The following is an 18,679-nucleotide window of genomic DNA, read 5'->3' on the forward strand; positions in this document are numbered from 1 at the left end:
TCAGTGATGGCAGATTTCAGGTACCCAAACTGCTGAGTTTGCCGCATCAGGCCCATAACCTAATTTATAGCAGGCAATGGGATTACATTCAGGAAATTGGCAACAAAGTGCTATAAAAGTTGCAACTCTGAAATTGATAAATCAAAGAATCATTTTACATTATTTGATGAAAATATGATTTATGTGTTTTTGTAAAAGAAACAAATTCACACTTATGCACAAATGACAACATCTTGTACTTATCTTGAATCCTCTATGATACGATACAAGTACATTGCAGATAGAAGCAAAAACATATTAATATATCACCTCCATTTGTTTCAAGTGCATAAAACAAGTTCAGTCCAACTACTCAAAGAAAAATTGCTGTTAGATAACATGTTCTTCAAAATCAATTTAGTTGTAGTAGTAGTACAGAATTACAATTAACACAACCAATTAAATAGAATGATGCTTATTAACCTTTTTGATCCAAAACATGCTATTCATACAAAGTCATAGATACAGATGACCTACAATGAACATTAAAATACAGCAAGATTTCTATCAGGATACTCCATACCTACCAGTGATAAAGCCAGTATAGAGGTGACCTCTGTCGCAAAACTCAGATTCCTTCATCTTGGCCCTCTTGACCAAATTTACCAGATTTTCTCGGAAATATTCAAATGAGAATGTCGTACATGCCATTTATGGAGACACCAAAAGACAAAGCCAAGCCCCTACCTGCTATGCCCAGACCGTGAACCATCCAACACTCCAGTTACTGTTGTTTCTGTCTCAGTAAGTCCTCTCATAATCCTATGCCTGACACTATGACATGTGTCTCTATTTTCAAGGCCAGCCAGACTGATCTAGACCCCCTATCGCACTATTGCATCACCAGTGGCCAATGGGCAATTTCCTATCAATTTCAGCATGGCCGTGCTCACGTAGGTTGGCATATTTATAAAGTTTCCCCGGACAAATATAGGAAGAGGGGACGCTCCTGACCCGGTGTTGTACTTCAGAAAATGCCCGGTACATAACGTGCTGTCACGCTACAGACAGACTGTGGTCGTACTAAAGACCCGCCGTGTCCATTGCTTACATTCCGACTGGAGACCGCTGCCATGTGCCCTACAACACGAGAGAAGGGATCCCTTTTTCAAAGGTTTCACTGACACTTCCTGAGTGATCCAGCCACTTTTCTTTTGCCTGAACATTTCATAGTAATTACATCACACTGGTTTTCGCAGAGGAATTTATAGTCATAATTGTTGGCCCTGCTGTTGAAAACTTTGTGAAAACGAGCCCCACATCCGTTTGCCTGACCTTTATGCAGTACTTGCAGTGGTTGCTTCAACTTTTTAAGAAATTTGATGCGCAATTGTGCAGTTTGACATTACTGCTGTGGAATTTATTTGGTCGCATCTTCTGAGAGAAGTTCAGATAATTGGCCCTGTTGTTGAAAAGCTCTTTACATACTGGAAGTAGTGGTTTCCTCCTGGCATCTGCACCAGAATCCAGAAAGCATGCTGCCTTTGAGGGTCCTGGATGCAGTTAGTGGCAAAGCAGAACATGCAAATGCAGAATGCCAACACTAAGTGTGCTTTGGTATGGCATGAAAATACCAGCAACAATTGGCAAAGGGCAGTAATCTCATCATTGACCAAATTGTTTTGAGACCAAAGAAGACATAATTCTTCATTGACAAGAAAGGGGCAAAGGGCTCTAATGCTTAGGGATGATTGTTGAATGACTGACAAAAGGCTCTGCTGTGATTCAGCCAGGAAAGAATGAGACAGATGATTGTGTGTGCTGCAGCATCACAAGGAACAGGAAGTATGGACAACCAACTGAAAGGGCCATCATTATACAATCCATGAGCATGAAATAAAGTGATTGAGAAGTAAAGCATTTCCAAGAAATCTACTCTAGTACAACAGTAAGGATGACTAGCTGACAGTTAACATATTACCAGGATGTTACCTTCTTGTAAAATGTTCCAGCTCAAAGCATCATGCCATTATTCCTTCCATATAGATGGAAGAAAATGAAGGAATTTATTTCAACAAAACCCTGCTCAGATCAGATAACTTGAGCAAGACATCATGACAAACATATCCTCTATTATCACTAGCTCATTATATTTGATACCTCATTTTGAAAGTCATCTCATTTTTCCAACTTCAACTTTAACATCCTTTAACCAAATAAGTGATAAAACAATAACCTTTATCAACATTTTGGAGATCATCATACTATAGCAATTTTAGCATAACTAAGAAAAAGTGTCATCATCTTAAATGTTTCAAGATCATATAACAAGCAAATGATAAACTAAATCATCATTCAACAATGGCTCATTTTTGGAGATCATCACACAACTTTCACTTTCACCTGTCATCATCTCTGCAATGTTCCTGGATGATCAGATAACAAGAAAATAATAGATAAAAACATAACCTCAATTATCGTTCAAGTTATTTATTTCAGTGATCATCACAGCTCTTCCATTTCATTGTAACTAAGGGCAAGTACAATCTTATCACTAATATGACTCATAGTACACATTATGCTGAATGAGACATTTAATTGTAAGAAGTTTCAGCAACGTACTGATGAAAACAACAAGAGCACCTTAAGTCTCTACCAGACTCCTTGGGCTGCTGGCAAAAGAGTAGAAATTGGCCGATTTGGGTAAACTGTTTGCCAGAGGAGTTAATTCATAAAGTTACATTTGCTACAAACCATTGAGTAAATTGTTGACCAAAGCAAGCTCAGTCTCCTTACCAATTGCCTCTATTCCTCCACCTTTTGTACCTTGTTGTGGAGGTCTCACAGTTGAAGGAAGCTGCCTTCCATCCTGGGGACATGACCAACTCTGAGTCATCTCCATGTGAACAAGGGTCACCATGTCTTCTCATACCAACCTCCCCTCACTGGACAACAGAAGGAGCCTTGTTTCCATGGCAATAACCCAACTGTTACTGAGCATGTAGGGAACTTTGGTGAGATACCCACAGCCTGTCACTGGGATGATGGATGTGATTTATGGCAAAAGTAACAAAGAATTTTAAAAGTCTGGATAAGATGACTTAATTTGGAATAGTATTGGCTGTCTAACAAGTGAACAACACAAAAATTTCAGGGATTGTTGAGCCAGTTGTGAGTGTTTCCTGTGCAATTAACTTAACTACTCTGCAGCATGTGTACATATTACCGTAAGAAGAAATGAGAAACATTAGAAAAACTACAATATGATCAAGGAAAAGCTTATCCTTGAATTTTAAAGGCCTTACCAATATTGACTGTGTGATACTGTGATTTTTTGTAGTATAGCAAATTCTCCTCTAATACTCTATTGAATATGATAGATTTTAATGTATATGTATGTATCTTTTGTGTGTCTATGGGTTTTTAACCTGAAATAAAGAATAAAGATAAAGATAAAAATAAGTGACGAACGTTTCATTCTGGTAGATGATTATCACCAAAAAATACAATTTCTCAATGGACACTTCACACTTACCTGTATGATCAATTCAAAGCTGATGAGTTTGAAAACGACAGTAAACAACTTTGCCTAGAAGTCTTTCAAGTCTGTTTTCTTGTCCTGACTATCAATGTCAATAGATCTGTGCATTCTCCTGCGTGAGAAAGCGCTGGGAAAGCATGCTAAACTCTCCCATCCACATGGTGCAGACATCATACTTGACCTTTCCAACACTGCTGCAGGAAACAGACTCTGTAGCTGGACACAGAACGCCGACCTTGTCACAGAAGGTCACCGTAAACTTTTTGGAGATCCGACAAGACAAATCTCCTGTCATTTTTGATCACAAAAATAGCAGAACTCCACAGACAAATGAGAGAGCTAAACGTTCCAATGCATAAAACACATGCATCAAATTTTTAACTGTTATAGTTATTTTATAATCCTGAAGTACACTGCTGAAATCTCAGTGTATATCTTATGACATGAATGAGCACTGATGACTCTGAAAGTATGCTTTGCAACCTCCATTGACATTGAAAAAGGGTACATGCATTTGGGAGGGAAATGTGCCTATATTTCATTATTCTTCTTAAACAGTAAAACTGGTATTTTGAGATGATCATTTTCCATTACGAATCAATTGGTAGTACGTATAACTGGAAAGCAAGTTTAATCACAACCACAAGACCAGTACTGTAAGGCCCAACGAATGTCTTACAGCAAAAGCACACAGACCCTGGAAGTGTTTGCAGTCCCCAGGAGAGCCCCTTTGAAATGTCACTAGTACTGCAGGCGCAAGCAACTATAAAATAAGTATAAATCCGAAACCTCAAAGGACCCTGTTTAGAAATCTATCACTAGAAAAGGGAAGAATAAAGCATAGAAAAGGAACAGGAAGAAGGCATGCCCACAACAACTTAAGTCTTAATTAGCACTTAATTCCCCATCTTCAAACAATGTACATTGAATGGGGAATGTCCGAACACCAGTTTTGTGTACACCATTACCAGAGACTGTAAATTGTCTATTTGCTTCTCAAATCTGTTACAAAGCATTTGCAGTCTACATGAATGTAGTCCTACCTTGTGGTTCATCCTCAGTAGAATGAACCACAACAAAAAAGGACAACACCAGACCACCTGCCCTCGTAGCACCCTTTCTTGGGGACACTGACGTCAACTCAACGTCAGCACAACTCTCTGCGAAAGGACGCTCCGTCTTGTATGGTAAAGGCACTCAAGGACAGCTTTCAATTATCTTGTTTAGATAGAAGCCGACAACAAATAAGGTTCACCTATGACTATTTGCCCCAGGCTGTCGTACTGAATAGGTAAACATGTTGCTTTAGGAGACTGCGTCATATGCAAACTCAGCTGACCATGTAGAAACTTTCATTAACCTCATAGAGCATTTTCACTTTAAGATGAAACACTGCTGAAACACTGCATGGCTGTACACAGTTACAAACTACATTTGGTACATGTGGAGCATTTGATCCTAGCAGTATGCAGACAGTGCTGAGTAGTTGGTTGACATTATCTTGATATCAAGTCAACACTGGACAACTGCTGGTAAAATTCTCAAGTCGTCTGGCATATAAAAGATTAACTTATTCTAGAAAGGGCGTGCAATACTGCAGCAAAAGACATGCACTACAGGAGGAATCTTTCTATACTTGAGATAGAAAAATGCATTTCTTTCTTATCAACTGAAACCCTGACCTAAAATCTGACCTGTCGATATGCAAATATAGCAACCAAAACAGGAAACAGACAAGGATCTAACACACATATCACCTGAGGCATGAAGTCCATAAGGTACAATTTATCAAAACTAACAGTTAAGGTATGGCAATGAAAAAAATTATATTCAAATATTTCAAAACACTCGTACTTAATTGATTAGGAGAAGCGACAGTATCTTCTCTCCTTCTAAGACATAAACAGAATATAAGAGAAGTTTGTATAACCTTACTGCAACCAACTCTGCTGTCCCCTCTGTCCAAATGGGCACAAATAGTAGTAACAATCTTACAACTGATTCTGCTTTCCCCTCTGTCCATTGGGTACATACAGTAGTAACAATCTTACAACTGATTCTGCTGTCCCCTCTGTCCCAATGGGCACATACAGTAGCAACAATCTTTCAAAATTATCCCCCACTATGTACTTACAGATGGTTTGTTCCAATAACTTCGTCTTTCAGGCATCTGACCTTGAAGCAAGATTGACTTCTGGTGGTTGAAACCTACTTGTTTGGTAGAAATCAGATTGTAATCAGTAAGAATTTGCCTACAGGACACGCATATCACCCCCACAGGAAGACATGGAGGGTAAACATGACCCAGTATGGCAGACACAGTCCACCCATTCTGCAATGAGTGGCCCTACTAGACTTGGCAACAAAGATACAGCAATGATTAAATCGACAAATGTTCTACCATCCCACAAACTTCAAATTTGGTCCCTTTGCATAGTAGTAAAAGCAATCAACAAGGACAATTTCCTTTTTTTTTACTTCTACAAATGTCTATATTATATATCAAGTACACCTGGATCAGAATGAATGCTTTATGATAATTCCGATCTGAGTTGAAAGGTACATGGCAAACCACAGGCTGACGTTTGGCTGAAATGCATACTTTTCATGTATAATATTAACAGTACAATTAACTGTTGACTTCTGAGACAATTTACTAAATATTTAAGTGATAACAATTTAACCATCTTAACACTTTGCTATTAACATATGAATTTCTGAGGGAGCCTTGTAGTAGGAAATACAGTCCATGCACAACACAACACACGTCAAATCAGCTGGACAGGAAAATCTGAACAACAATCTTCAAAGAAAAGAGAAACGATACAGTCAAAACAGGACAATACTATGTTGTATACAAAAATGTCTAAACTTACTGATATCCCAGGTCAGAGTTACACATACAAGTAGCATGTAGACATGGTGCAAAAGTGAACAGGTTTGCTGGTCATAGATAATAGCTAGTGACCATATGCCCAACTCACATATCTGCTGTCCCTCCGGTGGGTGTTACATGTATGAGGCTGTGTGCAGTGACCCTTGAGTTCTTATATAGAAAGCTCGGACTGCCTGATGCAGGGCACCTTGTACTGTGACTAATGGATCCCCACTGCTGCCTGAGTCATGGCTAATCCCACACAGGACCCACTCATTAGCTAGGATGGGTGGTGTTGACTCAAGGATAACCACCTCATCCTACCTGCTGTTTACATCTGGGCATACAGTTTCATTTCCAAGCAGAAGTTGGAGCAGCCTAGAGTACAGTCTTGTTAGCTTCAGTTCACTTCAAACACAGGACTGGACTTGTGCTCCTCCTCATACACATGGCACTCTGACTCTGAGGTACCCTTAAGGAAGGATCAATGAATCCTCCCATGACAGTGTTCTATCTGTAGACTCCATTTTTACTTTAAAATCCTCTCAGAAATACAACAAATGCCATTTCAGGGGGTTGAATTTTTTTTGGGTTGATTTGGCTAATGTTGGGGTGGAAGATATTAGCTTCCTGACTGCCTCAAATCTATGACAGTCACTCACCACATGTTGTCAATGAGGTCTGGCAGACAGAAAATGTTAGACTCTTCCACTGTCCCAACATCTGCTTGAAAATCAAACCACCCTTTCAGCTTGCTGTTTACATAATGATGTGTCTACAAGCACAACCATTAACTCCACTGAGACGCTGAAAACAGTCTTCCACCCCAACCTCTGCTTGGACATTAGCATGTGTTGCTCGAAGACAGCCAACTGTCATCACCAGTGGTATGGTTTATTATAATTAGTACATCCAGCCCTGTCATACTGACATGCTGTGAGCCTGGCCAGTGGAATTGCGGAAGGTGCTGAAATAGTTATGCACTACCAGTGGAGACTCTCCAAATACACAAACTGCTTTTGGAAATTCTCCAATTATTTTGTCAGACATCTCATCATATAGACTCATGTACAGGTAATAGTTCCTCTCATGTACAGATTATAGCGCAGGCTACAAGTTCCTGTTAATCAGTTTTTGATTCTTGGCTTGATTTTCGCCTTGACAGTTGCAACTACCATTCTCCTGAAAGTCCCATTGGAGACTAGGAAGCTGGAATCTGCGACAATTGTGGAATGTTGCCAACCCCTCCCTCACACATAGCTGGTACTTGTATACATTTATCACATAAAATGGAAAGAATAGATTAAATGACCTTAGTAGTTTGTGCCTAAACCCAAATCCTACATAGAACAACATTGTGTCTGACATTAATTGATATTTGTCCCAGAAAAACTGTGAAAAGGCACTAAGAACCAACCCCGTCTAGTAGTGGGGTGCAATATGACAAAGACCTGACAGATTTTGGTAAACGCAAGGCATCCGTAAACAAACACTACCCCATCATTTTGGCCACTGTTTACATCAAAGCCGCTCACATGCTGTATGCACAGGTCCAGTTTTGGTGTAACAACGAGGAGCAAAACATGCTGGCACAACTTGCCAAAAGGGAAAACTATAACGTGTACAATATGTTCCCTAACTGTAATACAATTAATCGCCTTAAAAATGACAGGCACTTGTAAGAATGGATGATTCCCATGAAGATTTACGATTTCTTTTATAACAGTAAAAGCCTTCCACCTCCATAAACAGGCAGATCCAGTATTATTAGCAACATCTGTGCCTGGTGGCCAGGACTGTACTGTACACAAGCAGACCAGATAAGTAGACAAGGGGGTGGTAAAACAAGATAACAGGAAGATTTACCCTCTTCCTCCTCCTCTCCAGCGACATCAGTACCGCAAAACTGTCCCTAGCCTTGACCCAGGTGTTCCATGGTACCAGCCGCGCACCAGACTGTTATATATCAGGACAGAGGAGTTACAGTAGTGGCCAGGCTAGTGCTGGCCTGGTTGTGGTAGGAGGAACCTGATCAGTGCCTCATGGTTTGGCTTGGCCTGGAGGGGTGGTGGTGATGGATTACTGGCCTGTCTGCCCCACCAAACTGGCAACTGGCTCCTGTCAATCACTCTCCCAGCTCCCCACCCCACCAACAAACAGCCAATAAGAAAACAGGAACACAAACATGCGCACCATTCGATTTGATGACGCAGTCTGCCTGGGGTTGGAGGTTGGGTTGATAAGGTGCCTTGAGAAATCTCAGCTGTTTGTGGCCACATTTTAAGAACCATCTGGTATATTTACAGAGGAAAATCCACTTCTTTTTATCAGGCAACAAACAGGAGGTGACCCTGATATTGAGAGGGTTTATGAAAGTCATGCGAGATATAAACTATACAAGACACAGAAAAACAAACTGTACAATGTATATGGCACTAGCTACAACCTTGCTGGTGAGGGTGAACTAGTGAAGGCACTATATTAAATAATTTGGATTTTCCTTTAAAAGTTGCAATATTCAGACCATATATTTTTACTTTTTATTTGTTCCTACACTTGTAAGTAACTCTTTCATTACGCTTTGCATTTAAATATTTCAAAAGTTTGTCAAACACCAATATCCTTCCTGGCAGCTGTTACACATCAACATTATAATCACAGTGATGCACAATGTTTGCATATAAGCTTACATCATCCCATCAGCCTTAATGGGTTCTATTAACCCTTAGGGCCATATACTTCCCTCAATTTCAACTAAATGTGCTCGCCATAACAAAACTGCATTTCATTTATAATTTGCATAATGCATCACCACTAGTGCATTATTACTCTATTGTGTAGCACATTGTGTATGTCAGACTCAAAGCACTTTATTTTAGACCAATATCAAATGCTCCTGTCATACAGCAAGGTAGTTAACTAGGGAGAAATGCTGAGGTTGATATTGTTCCCTGGATGTTTTGTAGTGGACACTAGCAGGATCCAACACAATTTGCAAAAGAGAATGCAGCAAACTTTACATTTGTACATTGTACACCATCAATGATCAAAGAACTCTATAATTTGTACTGGAAACATGCATGTAAGATCCACTTGTTCCATATAGAGTACCATAATGTAGCAGGTGTGACTCACCCATCAAGTGCTCTAAACAGCCCATCAATACAGATTTATGGTAATCAAAACAAATTTGCCCATTAACCAATCAACTCCATCCCAGGGCAGCTGCTGCATCCATGGAGTATGTGAACAAGTTTCTTGAACAAAGGCTGCCCTGAAGATATTCCACCCCTCTGTGATAGGGTCGGTATGTGTGGTAATGGTTTCATCTGTCTAAATGCACTTACTGTGAGTCTGTGAGTGACCCAGTAATTTGGGTGATATGATAGCTGAATCTCAATGGGGCTTTTAGGCTCTTTAATATCCACATTATAAACAGCCATGGGGTTTCTGATTACTCTGATGGGGAGATAGAATACCTGAATCATATTTACTGATAAGGCTGCCCAATTGTGCCTTTTAATAAGCAACCACCTTTGGCCCTTATTGATGACAGAACTGAAACCTACCCTTTCTACAGAATTTGAATCTGTATGCATGATCAGCACCAATGACTCACACACACAATCCGGTGCAATAACTAACAATATAGCCCTACATGTAATTACACACTATGCAGCTCGAATCACAAAACAAGGCAATACTCCATAACAGATATAACTAACGAATACCCCAGTTCCATCCCATGATATGAATCAAGAGCTGATGGCCCAGAAACATATCACCTATCACAAATCTGCCATGTTCTGCACAGTATGCGGACCACTGGCTCTATGTTCTTGTACATTTGCTGTGAAATTTTCTGGACACCCTGGCAGCTAAGGCCTGTGTTGTTCGACCTTGGGGCTGGAGACCAGTTTGCTCATTAGTGCTGGATCAAGGCTGCAGGAATACCAGTGTCGAAGAGGCTGATGCAGTTCATTAGTAACCGCTATTTAGAGCTACTTATGTGCAGAACCTGCTATTTCCGTTTGGCACCAATGTTCTCTCACTATTGACTGTGAACGGAAGATTATTTCTAGTAGAGTGAAGCAAGACAAGAAGCCCATTTAGCTTCAGTCTTGCCTCTTGAACATGAACATCTATAGCCGGTGTGGCATGAGATATCCTTGTTACATCTCTAAGCAAAGATAGAGTCGATGACGATAGTGTTTGTCCCCTTGTTTACAAGGTTCTCCCCACATACCTCGCTATTGAGCGTGAACTGAAGATAACATCTACTGGAAAGTAGTAAAACAAGAGTCCTGTTTAGTTTCTGTCTTTTGTGAACATTTATAGCATGAGTAACATGTGATCTGCTTGTCATATCTGACTTGATAGCATTTCCCTTTGTTTATATTAAGGATGCATACGGTAACTCTTGGCTCTACTATGTCATATGGATATGACTTTTCCAGTAGCTACATTAACTAATTACAATTATATAAAAAATGAACTATCAATATGATTTTTCATTGACATGTTAAGATGCCTCACAATCAGATGTCCAGAAACTTCCATCTGCAGGGCCCAAACCGATCTCAATGGGGCAAAGAGCTGTCTTTCTACTTTCTATAAATAGTTAAGGACAAAAATGGGAACTACAGTAGACTACATACAGGAAGTCAGTAATGTAACAAATCCTGCTCTGTTTAGGTTTAAACAAATGTCAATGCTGCTGAATACAATGGGCTCCAGGGATATCCCTGACAATCCGTGAAGGTGGGGGTAAGTAGGGGTGTCCAGAGGTAATTGGTATGGTTTGCTCATTAATCACACATAATTGACTTCACAATTACCTATCACCTGGACACATTTCGTTTTAAGAAAGCAGCTTAAAACCAAGATACAGACAAAAGTCGCACCAAAATCTATCCAAACACTCGATATACCGCAAAGCCGATACCAGAAAGCCATATCAAGGCTCCTGACTTGTACCAAGTGGCAAACGAACGACTGACCACATGTCAATAATCATGATACTACATATCCACACCCCTTACACCACCAAACTGCACTTGGGTCCTATGGTATACAACTTTGATCTAACTCAAAACAACTGCTGTGTTCAGATATTTTTGAAACAAACAAACTTGACAGCACAGCAAAGCCCTGGGACTGCCACAGTCATGACAGTAGAATGCTGTGATAACGCAGACCTTTAATCTTAAGAGAAAAAGACATCACCAACCTGGCTCTCGGGACTGGACTCCTTTACTCCGTTCTTCTTCTTGGGCTGCCTGGATGTTCCTGCAGACAGAAGGAGGAAAAAAAGTGTAACGACAGCTGGCCGTTAGGCAAACATCAGAGTTACGCTCAACTTCCAACATGCAAAGCCCCTCTTTACAGTTTTACACCATCATAACACCACAAGGATGACATGTAATGGAGAGGTGTTTGAGTAACACCCTAGGGGTAACAGTATGTACAACACTGCCACCTGTAATCATACCATGCTCATCTTGTCACCTGCAGATTATAGGCCGCTGGACTGATTACGAAAGGGACCACAGCACAAGTTTACATTACAGGGACAGAACTACACGTAGCCGGACTGTGCCTTGGTTTGAGCCAAATTGTTGAAAAGCCTTCACGTAGGCCATATCTGTTTTGCTAATCATCTTAAGAACTTGCCATGGGATCAAATCAACAGGGGGATGATGGTCATGTGCCTGTGTATGCAGGACTGGAAATATTATTTCTGTTCCCTGCACTATAAGAATAAAGAAAATCTTCAACCATACTGCAGTTTGTGAGTCACTTTTCTTGCTGATCTTATCCCTTTACAATTTTTGATGCTCAAAAGCAATTTTTCATGAAATTATGTTTTATCATAGGAAACAACAAGACCTGATCATCTGTATGCAATGCTGCTGCTTGGCTAAATTAGCTATTGTGCAGATTCCTATTATCAATAGATTGATCATCCATGGGAATCAACTGCTGTTGGTAGCTATAAATTATATATATAACTAGTACTTTTACATATATGCTGGAAATTTCTTAGCCTTCAAGCTTGCCAATTGGCTATACTTTTTGCTGCAAGCTGACAATATTTTGTACAAACACTAGGTTGCAGGTGGTTATTTTGAGCCCTGATCTGAATGTTGACATTGACGTCAGGCAGGATGTTTTCTTACATGAAATGACCCTGCTGGTGTAACATTCTGCAAGGTCATTTGACAGTCTCAAATTTCTGTTCAGCATCAGAGTTGTAAATCAAAACACAATGCCATTGACAGTTCTATTATTTGATAGACATCATCCCAAATGGTAAATCCAAACAACAGAACTATAGTTTTTTCTTGCAAAGTCCAACTAGAAATCTTTTCTACAGATTAGGTATCTTAACAATTTAAAGCCATCATGAATTCAAACAACAGAATGCAGAATGTATTCCTGCAACATTCAACGGATCTTTTACGAGGAAAAACAATTAAAAATGTTATCTACCTGAAGCATGTCTAGTCTGACTTGAGTCAGTTCCTGGTAAAATAAAAGGATAGTCCACAAAAGTTATTCTAGTTGTCAGTACGTGATTCTAAGTTAACTTAGTTACATGGAATTTGATTCAATTTACAACATCCACCCTGTGATCTTCTCTCTGCAAAAGTTTTTTGTACTAACACTCTGTAATCTTAGCCTTTCCCTACACATTACAGATTGCAGGTAAGCATTTCATGCTGATTGCTCGATGGAAACTTTTCTCCCCCAAAAAAGAACATCAGTCAGTACTCAGTAGGCAATCATAGAATGACTTTGCCTCTTACTGACAGGTAAGGAAAAAGAGCTCGACCTCATTTCTAACAGAAACAAGAAGCAGAGCACAAAGTAAATCTACCCAGACCTGGCGTTGATAGGAGAACACAGACCAGATATGGCAAATACGCTGTTTCCAGCCCATGGCGCCTGCACTATCTAACACCAGGTATGCCTCTAACCTGGCCAATATCACTCACACTTCCTAACACTTTCTGTGGCTTAATCAGAAACCAGTAACCAAACACAGGATGATACAGCAGCATCTCTGACTACAGTCAAAACTGCCCAAGAAGACCACTCAGGGGACCGATAAAATCTGGTCTATGTGGACAGGTGGTCACTACAGACAGAAATCTCAATTCTTGTGTCAATAGGAAAATTATTTTAAGGGACCACAAAACATGGTCACATTGGCTAGAACAGTTATTTTCCATTTCATATCTGTGTAAGAAATAAACATTCTTTTTTTTGTTTGAATTGTCCTGTTTAATGTCAACATGAGTAAAATTTTCAAATCAATGCCTAATATTCTACAATTGCAATTATCATATTGTTCATTTTACCATTGGATCTTAACCAGTATAAATCGCCTTTGATTTAGTGCCAGTGTTAAAGAGTTACTGCGAGATTCAGCCTTGAATTTTGTGCAAGTTTGTGTCTGTATGCATGTGAGACATGTGCCCGTCTCCAGGCTACCTGGAGAACCCAGGATGGAATGGCAGTGATGCCGACTGCAGTTGATACATGTGTACATGGGGAGGGACGCTTCCGCACAATAATCCGATTGCGGAATCTGGTGTGTGCCGTTACCCTGGTGCTCTCATTGGCCATGATCTTTGCAGAAAAATGTGCCCTCAAAGCAGAGCTCACTCACTGAAAAGCACTACTGGCATTTGATTACAGTGGCTCAAAATACAACCTGCATATACAGGTTAGCGGAGGTAAAGTTGGAGTCATGCAAGTGTTCCTCCTCTACCTGCACCTAACCTGCACTGACTCATGATGAAACCAGACTGCAACATGAGCAAAGTGACATTCATGCATGCATGTAACGGCCTTGTACATCTAACAGCATCATCCTTCAATACAGCAAAAAACAAGATTAAAAACTACATACTACAACTAGTACTAGGTAAATTTATAAAATACTGTTTATAGAGGGACTAAAATCGAAAGAAAATAAGCAGTGCAGGTAATTTTGAATGTCACCTTTACCAGTGCTGTAAATGTATCTCTGAACATGTAAAAAAACACTTTGTGCGGGCCTCTTACCTTGTTCTCCCCCGTTAGCAGTGGGCATGTTCCCTTCGTGTCGGAGGTAGAACTTCACCTCATCCCTGTGGATCCCCCACTGCTGCAGGATGTCAAACGGATGCTCATCATCACCCACTGGTCGTTCTGAAAAAAACACACACAAGAATGAAGCATGATATAAAATTATAATACTCTATAGATGTAATATCATATAATATTTCAGCAAAATACCAATGTGATGTTTCAGCAATTGGATATCAATATATATGATGTTTTGATATATCATGACATAAAGCTTTCTGTCAACTGACAATAACGCTAGTTCCTTTATTCAGATACTAGTTCACTTTTATCTGCAGGGTAAACTATATCCGTTGTATTTGGAAACAGGGTACTTTGACGGAAATATAAAGGTTAACAGATGGTGGTTTCAAATGGCAGTTTTTTCATAATATTGCAGTTTGAAACCACCATCTGTCGATTTGATATCCCTAAATACCCATTTTTAAAATCCTTATACAAATGGATATACTCTGTCCCCCTTTTCGAAGGCATTTGTCCACCACTCACCGCTGCCCCTCCAGTGCTCAGCCAGGTGACAGTTGACTTCTCCAGGTTCCTTACAACAGTCCACTACATCCCTGCAGGTTGTCTCCGGAGTGATGGGAACCTCTGCTATGGTCAGGTTGTTGTTACTGAGGTACACCCTCAGGATTACCTGCACACAACAGGCAACATGTGGGTTAGCTCTTTGTCTGTATCTTTTTAGACAAACAAACAAACTTTACATTGAGCTACTGTATTGGAGCATATAGAAGCTACTTTTATCAGAATCTGATCAAAGGCATAAGAGTGGTATCAAATGTACTTTTATTACAGTTATGGCACTTGATTTGGATCACTATACACCTACACAGAATATTTTAGGGGTAGGTTACCTGTGTGTCTATATTTTTTCTTCCTTGTTTGAATTTCACCGACACAATATTCGTGGAGCACTAGGCACCGACTTCTAGTATCATTCACCACACATTACATAACATATTGTAGACAATAGTCAATACAAAATACAATACAATAGGCGCAATCTTAAAATGCTACAGTGAATATTTCAGTAACAAAGTGAAACAGAAGCTCTTAACATTAAACAATACTAGGGTATAAAATTTAATACTGCTTTGATGGAATCTGATTTAAGTATCTTTTATGATATTAAATGATACAATAAAATTACATAATGATACACTTTAAATACATACACAAACATGCACACACACACATACACAAGCACACACACAAACTCACAGAACATAAGAAAAATGGCTTTCAATTACTGAATCACATAATTACACTACAGGAACAAGCATGAAGAGGATCATTCATCAATATATCTTACATGTACCTTATCTCATTCTATCTGAAATATATGGCTTATGGAACCTTAAGCATGAACAAAATCAATAACAGGGAAGGGTTGCACGCTAGTCGATTTGTATTACATCAATTTGTCATCACTTTGAATGAAAAAGCAACAACAGAGATGGCAGAGATACATGGCACTGGATACAGGCCATTGACAAGAACTAGGGAGCAGGTTATTCACCTTGTATGTACCTCATTAGTAGAGTATGTAACAAGCAGGCAACCACTCAGAACAAAGGTGAAATAAAGGGGAAGTCCTGCTGCAGTTCCATGGAAAGCAGGAAGAGGGGACCCCGGGTTCAAAATCTTTGACTTTTCTTCTAATCATCTTATTGACAGGTGAAGATTTAGTAGCAAACAATATACCAACTTTTTATAACAACCCATCGACAGCTTCTTGAGTCATGCTGTTCAACCACAAAACCACAACAACAAACCCACGCTATCAAAAACATGACCTTCTGATAAAGAGCTTATTCAACTCCTAGTCCTACTGTACACTTTGTGCTGGTCAGCAGGTGAGAAATAACATGCCTGTAGTATAAACCTTGTAGCCTGGTTGCTGCAATGAAGGACAGGAAGAAATGGACAGGCACGTTCACGGATGGCTTCTGGGTGAAATTGTAAGAGAGTGTGAGTGATACAGCATGATAGCCTTGTGGAGGGAACAAAGGGAGCCCAATTGGCTGGGGTGGGATGTCAGGTGAATGTTGGATGGTTGAATGGAGAACATGGCTTCCATTCACTCACCGAAGTGGTAACATAAACAATGGGGTCACCATGCGATCTCAGGATCTCCTTCAGAAAAAAGTAACTTGCCTTTGATGTTCCTGCCAGAGGGATACTTGGACTTGTGTTACAATCCACACAACAGGTCTTAGATTAGGCAAGAACAAATATAAGAGACAAACAAGAGAGAAAGGACCCGAATGACGGTGCAATGCTCCTATGGACAACTATGGAAATGTTCAAACAGACCACTTACACAATGTGGTACATTGTACATGTAAAACACACAAGCAATTAGACCACACCACTTATATGTACACTTTCTTGAAATGGTTGAGATCAATGACCATTTCTTGTCAGGGCCAAAGACAAGTATCCGTTGTGTGACGTTAGCACAAGATTTACATGTAGAGAGTCAGTGTACATGTGAGAAGAAAAACCTTCCAAACCACTATCTAAACATGGGGAGGGGGAGATATGGTAGTCACAAAGAGTTTGAACCAAGGTACTGTTCATCCTGTAACCAGCTTTATAGTATACCTGGCATGCAACTGTCCTTCATTGATACCATAATAATGGTCCTACTCTATCCTTAAGAATACTTAATATAATTATACTGTTGAGATTTGAACTGTACATAATGCACAACCTGCAATGTGCAAAGGACACCAACCCACTTCTGCACAAACAGCAGAGACTATCAAAATTCTCTTGAGTTGATTTAGAACACCAATACAAGCAAACAAAGGGGCATCTAACCATACCTGACTTTCCATGGATGTTGGTACACAAGGTTAATCTGTTTTGTCCACGCTGTAAATGAGAGGCTGCATTCATATATACATGATCTAACAGTCTGATCCTCCTTGCATACCTTAGGTAAGGCAATTGGCGGAGTAGAGCGGCACCTGTTAATGGTTTACCTGCTTCCCAAACACCTAGCATTCCTAAGCAAGCACAATATTGACTCAAAACCCACATCCAGGCAGCTTGGGTCATCTAGACGGCACTTCTACGCCACAAATAGACATTCACTGGGTGCAAAGGGCAGCTAGCCATGCCAATCAGCTCACTGTCACCGCAGCATGGCTAACAACCTGTCTATGTGTGATCCTATCTCTCCACCAATCGTTTTCAGATTTATAAGCAAAAGGTAAAGTAAAGTATCAGCAGAGTCAAAAGGTCAGAGCACAGGCATTCTTACACATACTTCTGCTAGCCTTCATGGACTACGTTCAAATGTCTATGTATATAACTAAGTATACTATATCTACCTTCAAATGAAAAATATTGAAAAAAAAGAGTTACCTGAGAAAACGAAAAGGAGTTAATAGAATTAGAAAAAAAATAAATAAAAGGAGTTAAGTATTTATGACAGCAGATATTGAATGGCAACAAAATGAAAACTAATATCGTCTTCATTTTGTAGACGTTAACCACACTCTACCATCCACTATCCGGTTTAGCATCCATTGTTCCCTGTCTTGCAAGGGTTGGACATTACAGATGTCGTTTAGGTTTGATCACAACTTCTCCAGTTATGCTGTTCGCAAACAGATATTAAAAACAGTTATGCTGTTCGCGAACAGATATTAAAAACACACAGTCACTGACACACACACATAATTAATGGTAAGTAGACATGCACAAAAACACAGTCTCATGTGTGACACACACACACAGTCACACATGAAACCATAACCTTCTTGGCAAAGGTAACAACTGCTTGTACTTGCTTGTATTGCTTCCTTCCTACCAGTCCCAGTATGTCGTACCAGGGCAGTTATATGTCTGGTGTCCAGACTTCTGGGTAACGCATAACCTAGGTAAGAGCCTGGCATACCTTTGTTCTGCCAACTGCAACATGCCATGGCAACGCATGAATATGTACTAACCTGGCAGGGAACGAAATATGCCACGAGAAAACATCAACAGGGAAAAGTTGCATGTGTGGAATGCTGGCCATGCCAAGTTGCATCTCTACACACAATCACAAGGAGGAGCTTTTATCTGCATGTAAAAGCAAAGCCATGAGAGGTAACACTGCAATAAAATAAGGCAGATTTTACCCCCTTCAG

At 39.9% G+C, this 18,679-nt stretch overlaps 1 protein-coding gene across 4 annotated transcripts in view; it reads right to left on the reverse strand.

Moving 5' to 3' along the window:
- LOC118421852 (apoptosis-stimulating of p53 protein 2-like) overlaps window positions 1-17,392 on the reverse strand; it is a 48,518-nt gene extending 31,126 nt beyond the window's left edge. Inside the window, exons 1-4 of one of the 4 annotated variants that reach the window (XM_035829357.1) lie at window positions 17,366-17,392; window positions 15,021-15,168; window positions 14,469-14,594; window positions 11,626-11,684 (exon numbers count right to left, since the gene is read on the reverse strand). In XM_035829357.1, the coding sequence (XP_035685250.1) occupies window positions 11,626-11,684; window positions 14,469-14,594; window positions 15,021-15,168; window positions 17,366-17,377 (345 nt within the window). In that variant the 5' untranslated portion in view covers window positions 17,378-17,392. Of the gene's footprint in view, window positions 1-726; window positions 871-8,261; window positions 8,439-11,625; window positions 11,685-11,886; window positions 12,034-14,468; window positions 14,595-15,020; window positions 15,169-17,365 lie in introns of those variants that run through there. The other 3 variants (XM_035829379.1, XM_035829372.1, XM_035829386.1) reach the window with 3 other exon arrangements.
- Window positions 17,393-18,679: the final 1,287 nt, after the last annotated feature.

Source organism: Branchiostoma floridae, chromosome 1 (assembly GCF_000003815.2).
Source record: "Branchiostoma floridae strain S238N-H82 chromosome 1, Bfl_VNyyK, whole genome shotgun sequence".
In the NCBI taxonomy this organism is placed as follows: domain Eukaryota; kingdom Metazoa; phylum Chordata; class Leptocardii; order Amphioxiformes; family Branchiostomatidae; genus Branchiostoma; species Branchiostoma floridae.